Source organism: Geospiza fortis, unplaced genomic scaffold (genome assembly GCF_000277835.1).
Source record: "Geospiza fortis unplaced genomic scaffold, GeoFor_1.0 scaffold146, whole genome shotgun sequence".
Lineage (NCBI taxonomy): Eukaryota > Metazoa > Chordata > Aves > Passeriformes > Thraupidae > Geospiza > Geospiza fortis.
Window position 1 is genome coordinate 5506 of NW_005054455.1, and position 21873 is coordinate 27378.

A 21873-nucleotide genomic window follows, 5' to 3' on the forward strand; every position below is an offset into this window, starting at 1 on the left:
GGGGAGGCGGGATGGGGATGCGGGATGGGGATGAGGGTTGAGGATGCGGGGATGCAGGGATGCAGGATGGGGATGCGGGATGAGGATGAGGGATGGGATGGGGATGAGGGTTGAGGATGCGGGGATGCAGGGATGCAGGATGGGGATGCGGGATGAGGATGAGGGATGAGGATGAGGGATGGGGATGAGGGATGGGGATGCAGGGATGCAGGATGGGGATGCGGGATGGGGATGGGGATGCGGGATGTGGGACGAAGGATGAGGATGCGGTGTCCGTCCGGCTGCGGGGTCCGGCCCCGGGGCAGTGCCCGCTGCCCGCGGAGCTCCGACTCTACCTGGTTCAAGGACAGGCGCTCCCTGGCCGTGCCCCGGACCCGTGGGCAGTGCCTTGTCAGTACCTCCCGTGTCACTTGCCCAAGGAGACATGGGGAGAGCGAATTTTCTGCTACTGTAACCTGATTTTACATTAACTTTTAATTCAAGATAATCTAATAAACGTTAACCGTTTAGAAGGAAGGAGATGTCTTTTCATTTGGCCCAGGAAATTAAGGGGCAAAAGTTCTGGGTTAAAGCCATTAAAATTATAAATAATAACACAACAAATAAAAATATAAACACTATATAGTTTATTTACATAAACAATACAATTATTTTAAATATAAGTATTATTATGTATCATCCTATAGAATTATTATAATCCTATAGGTCAATATATAGGATTTTCCCCATGTCATTAATTTATTTGCTAAGCATTTAACTTTTGGCTTTGATTGCACTCTAAAAAGCCAAGAGTAAGTAATGTTTGCCGTAGGCAAGAAAGGATGCTTGCAGAGGAGCAGGGAGAAGGAGCGGGTTGCAGGAATTCTCTCTTTGCTGTGCACTGAGCCCCGCTGCAATGAGCAGATGTTTCCCTGTTGACTCCAGTGGTCAGGCCCCATGGGAGCAGCTGATGCTGCATGCTAAAAATCCTCTCATTTCCTTCCCTACCTAGGAGTGGCTGGTTTAGAAGCAGTAGTATTATAATGATTATATGTACATGCAAAAAACCAAATATATATATATAGCAAACTGATATAATAGCGTAATTTCCCCCCTTTTTCTACTAGTGAGGAGTGAATGTTACCCTTTGATAAACCCCTTCTGGCACGAGAATGCGAACATCACCGAGTCACACAGACAGCTTTTGTGTGAGTAGCTTTTATATTATTTTCTATTTCTATCCATCCTTCCCTCCCTCCCTGGCCACTTACAAGGACTCATTTCTGATTCAGAGGGGGAATTCACTGAGAAAGTGCTTTGACTCTGCTTCTGTACAATATCTGTCACTGTCTGTGGTCTTTAAGTGTGTTTACTGTTGAAATACCCATCTATTTGGTGACAAGTTCAGCTAATTTCTTCCACAGGAGCTAAACCTCTGACTGGAGTGGCACAGGAAGGTACATAATTGCTAAAAATAAAAGGCAAAAGTGTTCACAATCACCTCAAAGGAGTCTGATCACTGAAAATGCTTAAGAACACATTTAAACTAATCTTTAACACAGCTACTTTTCTAGCGTTTCAGTGGGATTCCTGGCACTGATGAAAGACTTAAGTATGGGAGAATTTAAGAAAATAAATCAATGGCCAAAAGCAGTGTTCAAAGTCTTTGAAGAACATCGTGTTCAAAAACATTAGGCTTCTAATATATTTTCCTCTTTTTCTTTAGATTCATTTGCCAATGCCAGAATGTTTTCAAAAAGTCCAAACTGAACATTTTCAAACACTTACAGGCATCTCCTAGAAGATGATTTACCATCTTTGCCTCCTATATTTGGCACAGTCCTTTCCTCACACACCCTTGTGTATGGGCTTGCTATTTACAACTTTTTTATTTACTCACTTCTTCTCCCTGACCCTGTAGAACACATGCATTTGTCCTGTTTCTTAAAATGGAACACTTGTCATCAAAATCAGCCATTCCCTGGGTTCCAGAGGAGCTTAAAGGGTTTTTAAATTTTAAAATTTCTTGGAGCAGCATCTGGTGGTGCAGCTGCAGGTGCAGCACACAGAGGAGGTGCTGGGGCTGTGTCACAGCTGTCCTGGGAAGGTCCAGTAGGACTCAGAGCCCAGTGAGCTCCTGAAGCAGCCAAACAAACACAGCAGCAGGTCCAGGACTGACAGCCCAGCATTTAAACACAGCAGCAGGCTCAGGACTGACAGCCCAGCATGTCTCTCTGTGCTTTCAAATAGGAAGGGCCAATTTTTTAATCTTCCATGCTGAAAGCAGAGGGCTGTAGCTGCTCAATGGCTCTGAAATCAGTGGAGGTGATTGCTGGGTCACTTGAGCCTTTCAGGGGTCAGCATTAACTGAGCCTCCCTGATCATGTTTTAAGTGTCAGCACCTCCACTGGCATGTTGGTCCAACATTTCAGGATGAAGCTATTTGCTTTTCAAAAGCTGTGTGCATATTTGCAAAAGGTTATTTTTCTCAGGTGAGAGATTGCAGCTCTTCAGTTAAATAGCAAAACAAACCCAAAAAGCAATGCTCTTTTGGTTATACAAATGATGTTGGCTTGGAAACAAAGGATGGCTCTTTGTGAGTCATGAAGTGTAAGAAAATAGTGGATATGAATAAAAATTGTATTAATAATGATGTTTACAGACTCTTTGGGGCCTTGGAGATTTTTTTTCTCTCGCTTTCACATCAAGTACTATTTTTATGCTCCTGGAAAAACACTTCTGGACTGCAAAGACACTTGCATATTTTATTATAAACAGGCACAGTCTGCCTAAAAGTGATGAGAGAAGAAATCAAAGATACTTCAATTGAAAGAATCTGCTAGGTTTGACTGGAATGCCCTACTGAGTTAACTTTTGGATTTTTTTTTTCTCAGCTTCAATGCAGTTTCAGTGTGGTGAGGCTACAGATCCTCAGCAGTAGCAGCTGAACATAGAAAGTACCATGTCAGTACTTCTTTCTCCTAGGAAATACAGATGTTTCTATGTGACATCTAGATTCATCAGGGCCTGAGATAGTACCTTCTACATCAGCTTTACTCTTCTCTCTTAAATGTTTCTGACTGTGGCCACTGAATCATATTTAGGCAGATCATGGCAAACCATCTTCATCTACAACACATTTTGACAAGAATTTTGGAGGGAAATTCTGTGATCATGGATTGCAGTGTAGTTACAGCAGTTTCTTCATCAGCTCCAATATGTGGCAAACAAGCTAATTGCACAGCTTTAGTTGGTTACTTCACAAAAAGGACATTTTTCTCTCTGTGTGCCTGTGAAGGTGTCTGTGAGGCACAGTGACATGGGATTAATTCATTCCATCTAGCTGTACACTCATATTTCTCACTGTTTGATTGGCACTGAATCTCATCAGCTCTGGCAACACCAAACCTGTTTCTTTCTGATTATTCCTAAAAAGACTTTAAAGGACTGTCTCCTAAAGTAGGCACTTAAGTCACACACTGGTCACATCCCTCATTCTCCAGAGTCTGAATGCACTTCCTGGCATGTCTGAGCTAGACACAAGTGCAAGGAGAAAGTCTGTATGTGAGTGCAAAGGGCTGGGCCTAAGTGGAAACAGAAGTGCTGGCCACTGCCAGAAGACAAACCCTTCATTAGAGAATGAAAAGCCTCCATGGTCCCTTCCTCCACATTTCCAATATCTCCTCCATTCATCCCAGCAGATTCCTTTTAGGCTTATTATGTACTTCAAATTGAGCTCCTGGCAAATTAAAATAATTGGGTGCACGAGTTAAAACCCTGTGCTAGCAGCAATATTTCCCAGGCAATCAACCTAGGGCTTGCTGAGCCTGGGACTGTGGTGTATTTTGACGTCACAGGAGTGCCCTTGAGCTGCTCCTCTAATGGATTGGACACAAACACTCTCTGCTCTTCATTAGCCTTCCCTTTCTTCTCTTATCACCTCCCTCTTCATTAGCCTTCCCTTTCTTCTCTTACCACTCCCCCCAGCTGAGCATGCAGTGCATACACTCCCTCCCCTCAAACCCACAATGGATAAATATTTCCCTATTACACATTACACCATGACCTGGTTATTTGTTTAAAACATCAGCCACTATCTAAAGAAAAATACCACTTGACTGCCTACCACTAACTTTTCTGAAAGTTCTGCATTAATAAAATTCTTTTTCACTGGAGATGTACACTTTCCTCTGGCCCAAACAGGAATAAAATGAAATGATCACTTTTTGTAATTTAGACAGTTATTAGAGTGCCTGGGTGACTACTAGGATTAAAGATAGCCCTCTGAAAATTCCCCTTAGAATTTAAATTTGTCAGCAAAGACACCTCTGTTATTTTGCTTTGCCACTTGTTCTCCTGTGCCAGCCATGGCAGACAAGCAGCAAGAGCAACATTTTTCATGGTGAGCTGAATCTATCTCTCTCTAAATGACAAAATAAGGATGTCACTGACTTCAAAGGCAGCTGCATTGAGTTCTGAGCAGCTTTGCCGTTTTCCAGTAGCGGAAATGTAATATCCAAAATCAGATCTAGATGTTGAGGATCACACACAGAATAGAAGGAATGGCGCTGCTTAATCAGCTGAAACCTTTTCCCCAAGAGTTTGAGCTTTCTAAAAGAATTTCTTAAAAGAAAAGAAAAACCCAAACAAGAAACCTCAAGTTGTTACACTGGTGAAAAGTTGCTCTTAGACATTTTTTTCATATAAATATTTTCCACTTACCAAAGTCTATGTTGTTAATAATAAATAAATGCCAGTAGAGATTTAGCTGAAGGCAGCACCAGTGTAATCCTTGCAAAATGAAAAATATTGTAAATATTTCTATTCAAAACGAGACAATCTCTCTTGAATCTCAGCTTTGCACTTGAGCTGCTGCAGGGTCCCACCAGCACTGCAGAGCTGGGGCTGGAGTTATAAAAAATAATGTGAGAGGAACAGCTGTTCTTTCTTAATGTCTGTGTGACACACAAACCATCTGCATGAGGCACCTACAAGGTAAGATTGAGCCTCTGGCAATCCTGATCTTTTGTCAGAGATTTGAACAACATGGCCAGTGATTGATTTCCTTTTACAGGTCCATTTTTAGTGCTCTCCTCTATTCCTGACCCATCCAGAATTGAGTATTTAATGGATGTGGTTTCCACTCATATTGTTTTTCCTGTTCTAAAATCAAGACAGGAGCGTGCAGCTGCCTATGCACAACTGCTTAAAGTATTCTCCCCAGAGTATTTTTATTTTTTCTTTTTTAGACACGAATGTAACTGGAACCATGAGGCTGCACTCAGGTTTGTGCTTCCTGCAGGGAAATTATCTTTGCTGCAGAGGCAGCTCTGATACCTCAGTTGTTTTAATTTAACAGCTGCCTTGGTTTCTTCCTCAACAAAATGGGTTTAATAGTAGAGATAAACTTGTCTGGATTTCCTCACAGCATGTGGACCCTGTAACAGTCATGCACCAGCTGCTTTCACACTTTACCCTGCTCCATATTTACTGAGTTGCAGTTTATAATGTTGGAAAGAACGCTCTTTTCTTTGGCCACTGTGACTTTTTTTTCCTGACAGATTTACAGTTCTTTGCAAATTTTCTTTTGGTTTTAAGCTACCAGAAGGAAACAGCTGGGGCTGGAGCAAGAGCCATTTCAGAGGCCAAGTGAAATGAGACCCAGATGATGCACACAGAAATTCTGGCTTAATTGGTCTGGTAGGTGTGTACCTGTTTCTGAGCAACAGTGCACAGTTCCTTCAGAGAGGGGCCAGAGGACATCTGCTTCAGTACTTACTGCAGATACAACAGTAAATATATACAGAAATCTGAGATAGCTTCAGCAGCACTGCAGCTGAGGCCTAGCAGGTGATAAGTTCTGATGAATATTCTCATTTTCAGATTCATTGGTACCCCAGCAGCAGAATGTGAGCCATGGTGCATTGCTCACATCCATCATTCTACCCATTTCTGCTACTGCAGCTTTTATCAGTGCCACCTGCTCTAGCTCTAGCAGTATTTTATTTCTGCTGCCTGCAATTGATCTTCCCGTTCAGCTCAGAGGTTTTTTGAGACAAGCAGGAAGCCAAAACATGTAACACACAGACCAGAGCCTGGCTAATCATCCTGGAGACCCTTAACTCTGTGAGCAATCCTCCTCCATCACATTTTCTCAATGAACAGGAGGGAATTCAGCCTTCCTGCCCCTGTGGCCCAAGCCAAGAAGAATCACATTTAGCCACAGACAAGTTCTTTCAGTTGATCATTGGTTTCCTAAGTTGTTTCCTTGCTTTTTTCCTAGCAAGCAGGTCAGGCTTTCTCTGTGCACTTTTTCTTCCTGGCTTTGCCAAGTCCTACTGGAGCAGCCCCATTGTTTTTAGCAACTGCCATGAGTCTGTTTCAGCTGGAGGCTTTTGTCTTTCTAACTGGCTCTTTAGTTACTGCTGGGTAACACAAACAGGCCCTTAATTAAGCTCTTCTGAGCCACTGCCATTTGGAGTATTTCTGATGAGGTGATATTACAGATTTCTAGGCACTATTTGCTATTATAAGCTGTGCAAACAAATCCAAAGTTAGTTGGAAGCAATTAAGCTGCAGGATGTTAACAGGAGATGATTAACAAAACTTCTGGGCTTGCACTTGGTTACGTCTGACCCTCTCAGTGTTTCTATTTCATTCCACAGATTTCTCTCACAAACAACTCTTCAACAACTGTGTTGGGTGGTAATTTAGAGATGCCTGCCAAATTCTCAGTTCTGGACACATACTGCAGATGTCATTCTTACAGATATTTGGCCAGAGCTCTGGTAAAAGAGCCTTGGCTAGCTAATGTAAAACTCCAGTAACCACGATTAAGCAATTTGATTCTTTTTTGCTTCAAAAAAAGAGAGTGTTTTTTAAAAGTTCATGAGTTTGTTTCAGTATTTCCAAGATGAAATCATTGGATCTTTCATGTTGTACTAACAGGGGGCTCAGGTGTTGAGAAATAGATGTGGGAAACTGAATTCTGTTTTACAAGAAAGTGCACATGCCTCTTCTTGTGCAAAATGCTTAGAGTGTTTTTTTTTTTCCCAATACTAGAGCAATTTCATCCATATGAAGACAGTTATATGTTTAATACATAATGCATAAATGTGTATTTCAACAGAAACTAAAAAGCACTAAAATGACTGCAAAATGAATGTTCTTTCACAGATGATTATTGAAGACAGAAACACAGTAAAGATATTTTAAGTAATTTTCTTCTATAAACTAATTCTGTTCCTCTAATCAAAGAATATAATGGCATAATATCATATGCCAGATGGCATGAATTCAGATTCCTGAGTGGTTTCCATGGCAGCATTTTAGAATAAGTTTCCCAGGCAGTTTCAGATTTCATAGTACAAATGAGTATTCAATATTGAACTAGAACACTGGAGATTATAAAAGTACTATTTAACCAAATAGAATTCACTAAATATTTGATTTTTAAAAAGCTGCTAGTTATTAATGAGAAATGTGATCCCAGATGTGGGTAGGAAAAGTATGGCTCTGTCACAGTGAGGTTTGTGGGTTTCAGCTGAGCTATCCATAAACCCTATATTTTCACTGAAGAGGGCAAAAAAATCAGAGTTATTCTGATATTGCAACTGTCAAGATGATTAATGTAATCTAGGAAACTCCCAAGGGTGCTCTGGTATGGTTTTCTTTCCCTTTCCTTTACAAAGTTCCATTCAGAGTGTGTTTTGCTCACCCACATGTCCTGGCTCAGGTTGCAGTAGCTGAAATCACAGCACGACAAGAAAAGCCAAAGAAATGGCAAGTTAGAGCTGCTGTCCTGAGGTGGAGTTTGTTAGGAGTGACTTGGACTGGTGAGGGAAACCACAAGGCAGAGAGCCAGCCATGAGCTTGGCTATGTTTGTTCTCTCTCAGCAAGGCCAGCTCTGAGGACAGGGTTGCACCATTCTTACACTCATACTTTTCAAATGTTAATTGCATCCTGAAAATGCTTTTTCACCTTTTACTGCAAGACCAAAGTTAAGATGACACATGGATTTCAGAATGGTGGGGAATAATCAAAAATTACACCAAATAACCCTCAGCAAGCTCAGATGTGGCTGAAGAGCACACTCCTGTTGCTGCTGCCTCTCTGGAATATGAGAACTGGTTTGGGTGCCCAATCTCTGCTCTGTCACCCTGTGTCTCATCACATCCCCAACCACCTCTAACCACAAAAACTCCTGAGCTAAGTTCCATGGCTATTTCTCATCTTGGAGTTCAGCTAAGACTTGCAGGCAGTTTTGACATTCTGCTTTGTTCCCAGTGAGCTGAAGATTGATCTGGCTGTTAGCACTGAGAATTGCTTGAGGTCTGTGTTTGTTGGCCAGGAGCAGCAGCCATGGCCAGTTTTGCTGAAGGAGGGCTCAGGGAGTGTCCTCAGCTTCAGAAGCAAAGAGGGGAAGTGCTGTCTTCACTGCAGAATGTTGAATTCATGATTTCTGAGCATCAGCTGGTCCTGATGTCAGCATATGTGGCACTGAATATGAGAATATAATGCCAGAAGCAGAAAAAAACCCCAAAATTGTCACCTCCCAAAACTTTGTCATTTGCCACATTTTTTTTTTTTTTGTTAGCATGTTCTGTGCTACACAAAACAACGTCTGGAAACCACATTCTACTCAAGTACAAACATCAACAGTGTCTGCCTTGATGCCATGCCTTCCTAACCTTCCAGGCTTCTGGAACTGAACAGAGACATGCACACAGTTGTGTCTGATCTTTGTAAAGCTGCTGTAGGGGATGAGCTGGATCCTTAGCCAGTGGCAGATGCAGCAGCTCTAATTCCATGGGCACTTACAGTGACTTGAAAAAATTGATCATTTGATCACACACCAACTGTGAGCTCTTAAGTGATTCCTTTTCCTAAGCTAATGGTGTATTGTTCCTCTGTGAAATTAAATGAGACAATGAAGCCTAGACCTCTTCAGAATATGGATTTTACATCTTCTTTTCTCAGATACTCTGCACTTTACTCTGGAATGAAACAAATTTATAATGGAATTACTTTTTTTTTGTTATTATTCTAAAATAAGGCTGGGTTGAATGTTGTGGATAGATTACATCAGAGGGAACAATGACACAATAATGGTTTATGATGGAAAAAACCAGGGTGATATGAAAAAATACATAGCAACCCTCTGTTTACACAGCTATTAAAATGTTATAGGGATCAAGAAAGACTAATGTAAAACATTTAACATGGGAGGAAGCAAGCAGGATAGGTTAATGCACTTAGTGAAGCTGCTGCAGAAAACTGACAGACAGAATCAGAGCTGGATGGGAAAATTTCCCTCTAGTTGATGGTCAGCTGCAACAAAGGAAAAGGTCAACAATTTGCTACATCAGTGCAGCAGAGGACACGTGACAGGAGAGAAACCTTTAATCAAAGCTTGGCTGGATCTCACCTCCCAAACAGAACAGTGTTTTTCATATAACAGGGCTGCTTTTCATTAGGGTTGCCAGTGCCTACCTGGGATGCATCACCTGATCTCCAGCTGGCTCAAGAGCTGAGGGCAGTTTGATTGCTCATGTGTATCTGTGTAGACATATCCTCTGTATCTGTGGTCTCTGTTGGAAACACAGGCTGTGACCCTGTGAGGGCTTGTTCTGCCTGTCACCTTTTCCTCCACACCATATGTTTGCCCTGCTGATTTACACTGAAAACCCAAGGGCTTGTCCAATTCAATTTCTTGTTTGTGCAGCACAGAATGAGGCTTTGATCCTGATCAGGGGCTCTGCACTTAATGATTATCAGTACACCCACTGACACCATAATCAAATATTATGATATTAACATTCTTCATTTTCCTTCAGACATGCATGGAACATTTGTCATCCTGATGCCCCTCAGCCTGATACTGATGATTTTTGGAGGAATGACTGGATTCATCAGTATTCTTGCCAGGGCCTACCTGCTGCTCCTAATGACGGGACTGCTTTTCCTTTTTGGAGGTACTAAATCCATCTCCTGGCCTAACTCTTTTAGATAACAAGAGCTTGTATCTGGGAAACATCACTTTGTTTCCCAGGGAATGAAAGCAAGAATTTGCTTTCAGAATAATGCTGGTGCTCATTCCCCTGGTGTTTGCTGGGGTCCTGGCTCTGGAATGGAGCTACAGAGGAAAGGCAAATATCCCTCCTTGGGGAGTGAGTCACCCTTTGAACAGTCTGTGTGTGCTGTGCCCATTAACACTAAAGATTCAGTAACTTCTCAGCATGGGGCACAAATCCTTTACAGGCAGGCTAGTGGGGTGGTGGAAAAGTGACTGTGGAATTACTAAGTCTTCGGGTTGCACAGATTTCGGAGCTGTTAAGAAAACTGATGTTTTAAAAATGTATTTGCATTGAGTTCCTGAAAAGGGACTTTCTAGGCATTTCTGGCTTAGCTTCACTGCTAGTTTTGATCTAGAGTGGTGTCCCCAAACTGTGGGTCACAAAAGGAAACCCCCAGAAGTTATTTTAGTTGGAGTGTGTCATTTCAATTTGAAGCTACTAAAATGCTTTTACAATTATTTTTATTTTTTTTTCTTTGCTGCTGTATCCAAACGAACTATAAATTAAAAAACCTAAAAACATTCTGTCAAAGCAGGAAAACTGTGTTTAAATCTGCATCTTCTGTTCCAAGCAGATTTTCAGTGCTGTTTCACAATGTAACTTAAACCAGAAATTTTTCCCAACAGAAAAGGGGATCCTCAGAATTGGCTCTCATCAACTGCTCATACAGTCCTATTTTTAAGAAGAAAATGCTAAGAGATTGATGGAAGCAAATGCTTCTGTCTCAAAGCCTTGACTGAGCTTTTTAGTCTGAAATGCTCTAACACAGACCAGCCATGCCCCATTATGATTGTCTCCTAAAAAGAAGAGCAAGTTCTAATTTCAGAGCAGCAAAAAGCTGTATTCACTGAAAAGGCTGGTGGAAAACTGCTCCAGATATTCAGTGAAAGATGAAAGGCTGTCAAGTGCCAAGCATGATTATCCCACTGGGGAGTGGAGCAGGGGCCTTTCTGAGCTGTTTGGGGCTGCAAAGAGGGAAAGGAGAAACAGAGGCAGTGCCAGGAGAGGGGTGCCTGAGGAGGAGGTTCTGCTGCAGTGTCCCAGGAGAACATGAACAGACTCTGGGTGGCCTTTGGCTGGGACCAGCCCCCCATCCTGCTCTGGCTGGATGCACACAACAGTTTTGTAGGACACTCAGATTCACAAAGTTGAGTGTTAGGTAGTTCTGTCTCAGCAGAAAGAGATATTTGGAGATGCCATTCCAAAAATGTGGGATTTTTAAACCCTCAGAACTGATATGTTCCACACGTCAGGACATCCTATAGGTTCCCCCTTTTTTTTTTTATTTTTTTTCCCCAAGGGAATTTGCACAGATTTCAGTGCACCTTGTTGAAAATGTCAACAAATCAGTCTTTTCCATTTCTGCTGACAAAAGGTATGAAGCAATTTTTACCCCCTCCTTGCAGAGGACTAGAATAAGGTACAGGAATCAGATCATGGTTAAAATCAGGAATATGAGTATGAATTTGGACTGATGGATAACCCAACACTCTTCTGTCTTGGCTTGCCTCTAATCAAACATATATTTCTGGCAAAAAGGCAGCTCATCATCACTTGCTGTAATTTAACAGAAAGCCATACCAAAATTTTCTCTCTCAGAATCAAATCCACTATTTTGTCCTGAAAGTGTTTCAGTATTTACTTTCCCTGGGCTGCAGTCCTTTTATCCAGGGCCTTGTTACTGCATCTTCTCTGCCGCTGATCCAGTAAAGGGTGATTTCCATCAGCACCTGTCCTTTGACTGACAGGGATGCCAGGCTCAGGATGCAGTGTGTACCTGTTCCAGATGTGCCAGTCCCTACATCTGCCACCTTTTGAACAGTCTTTTCATTCTGAAAACATCTGGCTCCTTGTTTGAGTGCCCTTATTAATTTGTTTTTATTCTGTCCCAAAGATATTGGCTCAGGTATTTGGCAGTGATGGGTAGTCATGGCAGCACAACACTTGGTGGGAGGTGATAGTGAAAACCGACAAATTTACATTAAACACTCAAAACTGACAATAGTCAGGGAACAGCCTCCATTCAGTGACTTGAAATACACAATTCTGAGTCTCGGTGGGCTTTCTTGCATACAGAGACAACTGTCCATGGTGCTCAGCAGTGAGGAATCAGGCAACATTACAATCCAGTTCTGAAAACAGAGCTGCACATGCATTAGATATGTGTAAAATACACGTTTATTGAGGGAGGCTTGCTGCCAGATGTTGTGGTTCAATCTTTAGCAGTGAGAACACATATTTCTCAGTGGACACAAATAACCCTGCCTTTACTTCCCTCTCACCCTCATTGCCCAAGAAACCAACCTCAGCTAGATTTCAAAGATAATCTGTAAATCTGGCCTGGCTAGAATAGGAAGGAGTGGCAAAGAGGCCCTAGGACATATCCAATTGGTTGTTTTTAATTTCCTCAGTGGCTGCTATGTAGCTGAAGATGTTTCTCTTTTCAGCTCTCGTTACCCTGACAGGGATCGGTGTCTATATTGCATATTCAGCTGCTGCCTTCCAAGAAGCTGTTTGCCTGCTGAGGAGCAAGGATCTCCTGGTGGAAATCGACATCAGGTTTGGCTGGTCCCTGGCACTGGTCTGGATCTCCTTTGTGGCAGAAGTGCTCACCGGGGCCGTGTTCCTGCTGGCAGCAAGAGTGGTGGGTCTGAAACGGCAGCGGGAGCAGGCTCTGTGAGCAACAGGTGCCTTTGCAACCACAGAGCCCTGCAGAGCCTGGTAACTCAGATTACTTGGTCCATCTGGTCACCAGGGGCAATAAGAGTGCAAGGCTGAGGATCTTGTCAGCTGCTGTGAGCCTTTTTCCTCACGGGTGGCTGTAAAACAGAGACTCTTCTAAATCAGTAAAACATTCCAGGTGTTGTCAATTAGGAAACCCTTGTGTCCTTAGAAGAGCGTGCATTGCAGTGTTTGTATTTCCAGAATAATTTCAGCTGGCAGCTCATCAGACATCTCCATTCACTGCTTAGAACAAGGCAGATCTCTTGCTTTCTTTTCTCTTTTCTGCTGTCTCAGCAAAGTGACCTTGCAGGCCGGATTTTGGTTTCTCCTGAGAGCTCTTAGAAGGACGTGGACCTGTTGGAGTGAGTGCAGAGGAGGCCATGGAGATTCTCAGAGGACTCAGCCCCTCTGCTCTGGGGATGGACTGAGAGAGCTGGGGCTGTTCAGCCTGGAGAAGAAAAGGCTCTGGGGAGACCTTAAAGCCCCTGCCAGCACCTAAAGGGGCTCCAGGAGAGCTGGAGAGGGACTTTGGGCAGGGGCCTGGTGGTTGGAACTGATACTTCACCTCCTTTCCAGCCCAAACCATTCCAGGATCCTGCAAGCCAGCAGATGGTAGTGCCTGTGATGCTGACATTCTGCAGAGCAGTGCAGTGGTGAGTGCACTGCAAGAGAAAGGTACAGCTGTTTTCCAGATGTTCTAAGTGCTGGGGACAGCCCCAGTCTCTCAACGATCAGCCTACATACTTCTCTCCTTCAGCTTATTACTAGCAGCTTTTTCAGCTCTGCAATGTAGGAGATGTATCTGATGTATTTTCCAGTTTTTACTTTGCAGTTTTGATGATGTTCCTTTTTTTCATGAAGTTTGTGCACGTGCTTTGTGCTAGAATGTTTATCTTGTGCTGAAACTGCTGAGTAAGCTGAACATGCAGGACACATGAATTTCATTTTGGGTGCCAAGCAATCCAGTTTTTCCTCTTCAGTGCCCACTGAAGTTACTGAAGGAATTTCCCCCTGACTGCTGTGCTGAATAGAGGCTTGAATGTGATAACAGCTCCACTACATTTCTGTTAGATCATGCATTTCTGGAGGCCCTCAGCACTCTGCAGCTCAGGACTGTGACTCAGGAGCTGTGTCAGGCACCCTCTGTCACTTGTACATTCTCCAGCAGCACAAAGGGCATCATTCACCTACCTCTGTTAAACCCCAGAACAATTTTATCAGTGTGTCCTGTGTTAAAAGATTGCACATTCACTCTGACCAAGCTCAGCTCTAATCTTAGTCCCAAAGTACCAATTCTTTAATGAAAAAATAGTGGCAGGGAGCTCCTGAGAGCTGACAGACCTTGGAGATAGAAGGGAGCATTTTAATGCCATGTTGTGAATGGAGAACTGAGCCAGGAAACTTGTCCAAGGTCACATGAAACCAGAGTTTCTGAATCCTGGGCCAAGACCTTACTTGTCAGCTCTTGCTTGTTATCAGCATTAAATACGGCTCAAAATCCTCAATAGACTGAGCAGGAGAAATCCTGTGACTAACTAGTACAATTTTGTAATTCTTAGCTGCTCCCACATTGGTTTCAGGTATTTTCCATGTTGCCTTACATTGGGACCATGTAATTGAGTCATTGCACAAGTTAAAGCATACCAAATCAGCTCCATAAGAAGTGTAAGAAAAAAAAATCCTTTGTAGTAAAAATTCCATGTGCTTAAGTGAATTATGTAAAATGTAATTCTCTGTTTTGGTGCTGGTGAAACTATTTATAATGCAATTTGTATGATGTTACTCAGACATTACTGCAAGCTGTAACAGTAAAATATCATCTGAGTTATTTTTTGAATATTTATTACAGATGTTATTTTTAAGTGGTTTTGAGTGTTGTAAAATTAAATAAAATGACATCTCAGAGTGGGAATTATTTGCTGAGACATGAAAGAACTAAGATATTTATTTTTCTTTACCTTTTTCTGCAGATTTATTCTACTGTTTTTATAATGTTTTTGAAGTTCCTGTGTCAGATGTGGTAGGTATTTAAAAGACATTTACACAGCTACAATATAAAATACTCAAGTGATCAAATCTAATTAGCAAGCCAATGAATCTCTTATTGAATTAGAGCAATTCTCATTTCCATAGCTCTCCTAAATTTCTCATTCTGGCTTCCTGCAATATCTGGCACAATGCTAATAAAGAGTATCTTCTGCTCCTGAACGTTTGCAAACCCCTGATTTTCTCTGAAATTCCTTCTGAACACAAAGAACAAAAGATGGTTTGGAATAGTCAAATTAGCATTGAACATTTTGAAAAATTATACTGGGAAGAGGAAACATTCTAGAAAGGACTTTATGTAATTTGAAAGAAATTACCTTATCAGCTTCTTCCTCTTACTGAAATTAATGTTTATTTAATCCTTTGCTGTGTTTTCCCCAAAATACTTTACTGAGATGAGCACAGAGACTGCTCCCATTGCTCTGTGGTGAATTGCAAACTCATTGGTAATTTGCCACATCAAAAGTGAAGAAAAGCAGATGTGCAGAGCAGAGCAGCACTGTCGGAGAGCCCACTGCTCCTGCCCTGCACCAGGCACTCCTTTCACTTCTTGAGGGGAGGACAGAAGAATCCTTGAATGTGAAAATCGTGGAAATATACAGGATGTTCAGAGGCCACGCTGGTGAATGACACCACAAGCATTCAGTGTGTGTCTGTGCTGTCCCCACAGAGCATCTCTGTGTCCCCACCTCTCATGGCCATGGGGACAGCACTGCTCTGGGCACAGCTGCAGCCAAAGGAGCCCCAGGGATTTGTTATCCACAGCCAATAGTTCCTGTGGGGATGGCAGGTGCCTGTCACAGTCACTCCATCACACCCTCCTCAGCTGGACAGGGGACACAAAATCTGCTGAGTTTGGGACAAGAAAAGGGCAGGGAGAGGTCACTTGCCAATTACTGTCATGGGTAAAACAGACTCAGCTTGAGGAAATTAGTTTAATTTATTAGCAATCAGAGTAGAAGAATGAGAAATAAGCTCAAATCTTAAAATCGCCTTCTACTCACCCTCCCTTCTTTCCAGGCTTAACTTTATACAATTCCCTGCCTCCTGCCCCCTGAATGGCACAGTGGGACAAAGAATGGGGGTCCAGTCTGCTCATCACACATTGCTTGTGAAGCATCTTCCTCCTCAGGGAGTAGACTCCTCACACTCTGCCCTGCTCCAGCATGGGGGCCCTCCCAAAGGATCTTCCATGAACTCCTCCAGTGTTCTTCCCCTGGGCTGCAGCTCTTCACAAACTGCTCCAGGGTGAGGCCCTTCCAGAAGCTGCAGTCTTCAGGAACGCCCTGCTCCAGCCTGGGCTCCTGCTGGGTCACAAACCCTGCCAGGACCCTGCTCCAGCCGGGGCTCCTCTCTCTGTGGGCGCTGCCAGGACCCTGCTCCAGCAGGAGCTCCTCTCTCTGTGGGTGCTGCCAGGACCCTGCTCCAGCCTGGGCTCCTCTCTCTGTGGGTGCTGCCAGGACCCTGCTCCAGCCTGGGCTCCTCTCTCTGTGGGCGCTGCCAGGACCCTGCTCCAGCCGGGGCTGCCCAGGAGATCCCAGCCCCTCTGGCCTGCACCCTCTCCAGTGTGGGCTCCTCCACAGCTCCCGGTGGGTCTGTGCATCCCAGAGCTGCTCCCTGGGCACAGCCAGGCAATCTCAGCTCTGCCCCGAGCCCCTCCTGCCCTGCCCTGGGCTCTGCAGAGCTGCTCCTTCACAGCTCCCACTCCTCTCTCAGGCTGCAATTTGTCCTTGCACAGCTGCTCTTCCCCATCCCAAATCTGCCATCCCAGAGGTGCTGCCCTGCCCTGCCTTGGCCAGAGGTGGCTCTGTCCTGGAGCTGCTGGCCTTGGCTCTTTTTTCAAATGAAATTCAATGGTCTCAACTATTTAAAGTGGAAAAACAAAACCTGAAGGAATCTGAGCCTGCTTCATAAATAAAGATGTCCTTTTCTCTGGTTCCTTTTGTAAATTCCTTACAGTGGAGCAGTGCCTTGTTGGTCAAGATATATCAATAAAAAAATCCCCCATGTCCCCATGCCTCCTAACTGTCATTTCCATATTAACAGATTTAATTGCCCCATCTCAGGATGAAAAATATTAGAATAAATGCTCTGGCTTTGTGTGAGAGAGTCAAACTGTCCCAGAGTTGATATAATTATGCTCAGAGAGATTCCCTGGTGCTTCTAAGTGGGCACAGCTGTTAGCCAAGAATTTGGTCAGGTGTTCTTAAATGCCAGCTAAAACTACTTGGAAGGCCAGGTTCTACCCAGAGTTTGAGCTATCCCTGGTTTAGGTCACGGGGCTTTAATTACTGGATTGTTATTCTAGTTAAATTGCAAAAATTACACTTTTTCCTGTTACTAAAGCATCGTAATGCTGTTTTACAGCAGTAGCTTCCTCTGCTTTACACATCAGCTTTAACCCTAATGAAGCCCTCAAACTTTGCCCTCCCTTTTTGGCAGTGTTTGCAGCAGCCCTGTCCCTGTCATACCCAATTTTGGATGCTCACAGTTTATCCTGAGGGGTCAATCCCACTTGGTACTGGCACGAATCACCGTGGATGCTCTCAGCTGAGAGACTCCATGAAAAAAGAGAAAACCTTTTCTTTTTGGGGAGGTTTGCACAGAAGCAGTGGTCTGTGCTGACATCTCATGGCTGCTCTGAGAACTTGGCTCTGTTTGGGGAGAACCCGTTCATTGCTGTGCCTGCAGCACTTGCAGGACAGCCAGACAAGCCCAGCCACCGTGGGTTGGTGAAAGGCTGTGGGGCTTCAAGATCTTAAAGCTCTTCTCCAACCTATTCTGTGATTCTGTACTAATTTTTGTACGATTGGAAGAGCAGGGGAGGCTGTCATGCTCACTACAGCCTTGCTGCTGGATTAAAGTCGCTCCTTGCCATGAGGAGTTGAAAATTCAGGTGTTGGAAAATGTGCTGATAACCATCATCTTTTAAAAACAAAATCAACACAAAACGTTCTTAAAGGTTTTTATGCTGCTGTTCTGAGGAGATATAGCCATGCCAATGATGGTTATGTTTTGATTTAGATCAACCAGCACAGTTTTTTACTACATTTATGGCATAAATATTGAAATTAATAGCTGAGCTGGAGCTAATCAAATTGAATATCTGAAGATGCAAATAATAATAATAATAATAATAATAATAATAATAATAAAGTAGCTTTATATCATGACTTATTTCCATGGTATGACAGACTCTTTAAGAATTGAACAATTGGACCTGACTTCAGGATTGGTTCAGACAATCTAAGAGTAGTTCTGGAGAAAACAACGTGCTACATTTCATTGTGGCTCTTAATTTTTACCCTCTTTCCATTTTTTTTTTTGGAATAAAATCAGGAAGTTGTGCTCCCAGTATGAGCTGAGCAACACCCCAACATTACTGAATTTTGAAACTGTGCAACAACTGTCAAAGTAGGAGAGACCAAATCTAGCCTCTGACATTTATGAGATTCAGTCTTCCATTCCCAGTAACCGTGGCAGCATTATCCACTCCAGAGCTATGAATAAATCTCTGCACTCTTCAGACACAGCTATAATTCTCCCAAGCCCAGTGACCAATACAGCACCTACTGAAAAAAATATTCTTAGCTGTGGTGCAGCCTTGACTTGCTAAACTTGTGTGTTGGATGAGCAGTATTTGGGGGTAATTCCTTCATCCCTGGACTGTGGTCCCAGCAGATGAAGAGCAGCTGGTTTGGATCTGCAGGCATTAGAGGGAAAGGAGGAGGGGAGCAGTGCCATACCCCACTGTAACTGCAGCAGCACTGACAGACTGAAATCTCTTGCTCTGTGTGGCCAAGTTTCTCAGCCTGCTGGTGAAGGAAAGCCATCCTTGTGATCTTACAGGAACCCTTCAGGTTCCATCAACATTGAGGACAAGGCACTGAAGTTAGCACTTGTAAAACTGCCAGAGATAAAGGGATATGGGGCTTTAGGAGGGCAAGTTTCCATCAGTTAATGAGTTACTGCTTATCAGCCAAGCTGTCACAATCAAATGTATTTATGCTCCCAAGCCACCTCCCATCACTCTTGGATGTTAAAATGCATTTATTCAGCACAGCATCTCTCAGCCTAGTCCTGTTCACACAATATTTAATATTTAATTTGGAGCAGACCAGAGCTGATGAGCAGTGAAGTATTAAAAAGTAGCACTTTGATGGTAATCTGCTTGTTTGCCTCATTTCAAAGGCAGCTGAAAGACACCTTGGTTTGGGTTGAAGGGATGGGAGGCAGGTCCCTGAAGAGCTTTTGGCTCATAATATTACCATTTTCATTTTTGCCAAGGATGTTACCATTTCCATTTTTGCCAAGGACAAAGCAAACACTTGTCATGGAAGGCTGGGATCCTCTCAGTGTAATGCTCCCTAGGTGTGGAAAGGAATCTCTGTGCCAATAGCTGAAGAGCATTTGCTAATGACTTGTGCTTCTGGACAGCACATCTGGCTGCTGATGGGGCCAACATATTTCTCCATCCAACCTGGCCTTCTCAAATATTTATAAGCTAATGTTCTCTGTAATGCTTGTAGCATACAGAGAGGCTGAACTAAATTGCACTGTGGAGGAGTCTCTATTTTCACAGCCTTTTGGAACTGACTGCATCAGTGCTGTGAAAATCCTTTGGCATCATAAACCTTTTATTGCCACAGTTCCCACTTGAGTAGTATCACACAGTGAAACATTTAATTATGCAAAAAAATCCCACCAAAAAGCCAAACAAAAACACCCACCATAAAAAAGAATTTTATAACTGTCAAGCAACATCCATAGATGGAACAAAGTTTTTGGACTTGCAATAAAAAGTCTTTTGAGTGGGTAAAAAGTCTTTTGAGTTGTCTTTCTGTTTTTATGAACGTGACCTTCCAGGCATGGCACTCGGCAGCTGTATCTCCTTCTTATCTGTGGCAAAATTCATGGATGACAAGACCTTTATTAGTTCCAAGGCACTTATGACAAAATGGAGAAATTCTACATAAGTCACTGAGAAGCCCAGATTTGTTTCCTTCAGTGATCAGACAGATAAGACAGTGTGCAGTGAAAAAATGTAAATATTTATTTTTCAGAACTCAAGAATAATGCAATATTTAATGAAAAGAAAAGAAGAAAGAAACGGGTGCTTTCTCAGCCAATGGAAATCACAACATTCCCAAACTTGTCTTTTTGATTCAAACTCAGGTATTCTTTGAGCTCCTACCAGAATGCATGCAAACACCCAAGTGACAGCACTGACACAGTCAGTTCCATTTTGCTGAGCAGTGGCAGCTCTTTCCTACAGCCATCCAGTCCCTGGCCAATGCATCCCCCAGAGCCCCTGGGGTCACTCTGAGGCACCCAGAGCTCGTGGCAGGGAGGGTTTGGTGCTGCTCTCCCTGCCTGTCCTGGGCATTCCCTGCAGGAACAGCTGCAAACAGCTGCAGAGGGAACTCCACCACTGGATCCCATCCTAGGAGAGCTGCTCTGCCTGACTGCTCTGCCTGCCACCATGAACCTGGCAGTGGAAGGTGCTGTCACTAATCCACCTTTGCTGGATGGGCTGGCTAACAAAAAGGGGACAATGCAGAGTCTTTAGGGGCCTGCTTTAGTGACCTCTTACTTGTCACAGTAGTGTGCAGAGACTCAGGACTGTGAGCCTGTGCAGGGAGCTCTGCTGGGCTGGCTTCCCTGAAAACAGGATTTGTTATTCCCCCTCAGGGGTCTCTGTGTGGATAGGCAGGAAAATCAGCAATATAAATGAGAAAAAAGTCCTCTTCCCATACAGCTGTCCAGTAGGAAAACCACTCTCCTGCTTCCAAGCCTCTTCTGTCCTTCAGAATCTCTGGGGCTCACTTTCCTGCTTTCCTGTCCACGTGAAAGTCCTTTCCCTCCTCCTTGGCAATGGTGGCAGTGCATGGGGACCCTCTGTCACCATAACAACTGGGCTATTTGTCTTATAATTCAAACTGCTCTCTCTAACTTCAAGGCCCTCTTCCTACACACCATCCAGAGCTCATCAATCCTTCCCTGAGCAATTCTACATTCTTTATTGGACTAGTAACTCCCACACCCACTCCTTCTAAAGCTGCCTCTGCCATTTTATCTCCAAAGCCTGATGAACCATTTACTCACCCATTTGGAAAGAGAATTGAATTGGATACAGGAAAGCCTCAGTCTTTTCAAAGCCCTGTGATTAACCCTGTCCTCTTGGGTTTGCCTGGGGAAGCAGTGCCCCAAGGAGTCCAGAAAATAACCTGAGAGAACAAACCTCTCACACAGTAAATCCCCCTGTAACTGCAGATTCCTTTGGAATCAGGGTGACATGACAAGCATTAAAACACTAAAGACTCTTAGAAAGCATCATGTCTCTCCAAAATGACAAGTGCTACCCCAAAATCTTACTTAGCTACTATTTTTTTTGACACAGGACTAACAGAATCCATTTCTGTGCCTCACCCTCTCTAATGGCAGTGTTCCTACTCAACTGCCTTGAGCTGAGTAACTGACTCTTCTAACCCCCACCATGGCTCATTTAGAGATTGAATATTTTTCATCAGATTTTCTTTCATTCTATGTCAAGAATTCAGCCTGCACTGTCAGCTGCAACACATATATATACTGCAAGTCAATACAAATATTTTCTACTAATTTGGAAATTAGGTTAAAACGTGATTACCCTCTAAATAGCACTGTTACATGAGAGAGAAGCACACAGTATAAATTAGTGCTCGAAATGGGGTTTGCAACGCACATAATCATAACTTGGCATTTCACCAGACTCATTTGTGAGCTGTTAGCACGGCGTGGGGAGCCCAGCTTCCTGGTAGCTGTTCTGTGGGAATGTCATTTCCCGGAGAAGCAGCCCCAGTGATGGATTACAGCACTCCCAGCCCTGCTCTGCTGTGCTGTGCCCAAGCAGCCACTGCACGTCACTGTTGTTCCACACAAGAGAGCCCAAAAAGCCTTGGGAGCAGGACTTGGAGAGTCTGTTTGTCTTTTCAGTCAAGGGGAGAAAATGTGCTACAAGCCAAGGGATGAAAAAAGGGGGAGTTTTTGTCCCCCAGACCAGAGGCC

At 43.4% G+C, this 21873-nt stretch overlaps 1 protein-coding gene across 1 annotated transcript; it reads left to right on the forward strand.

The window, feature by feature from the left end:
• Nucleotides 1-225: 225 nt before the first annotated feature.
• Nucleotides 226-13203, forward strand: TMEM114 (transmembrane protein 114). The gene is made up of 4 exons (XM_014309821.2): nt 226-376; nt 1107-1187; nt 9817-9954; nt 12504-13203. Exons 1-4 carry the CDS (start codon nt 226-228, stop codon nt 12734-12736), a joined length of 603 nt encoding a protein of 200 aa, XP_014165296.1. The 3' UTR covers nt 12737-13203.
• The last annotated feature ends 8670 nt before the right edge of the window (nt 13204-21873 follow it).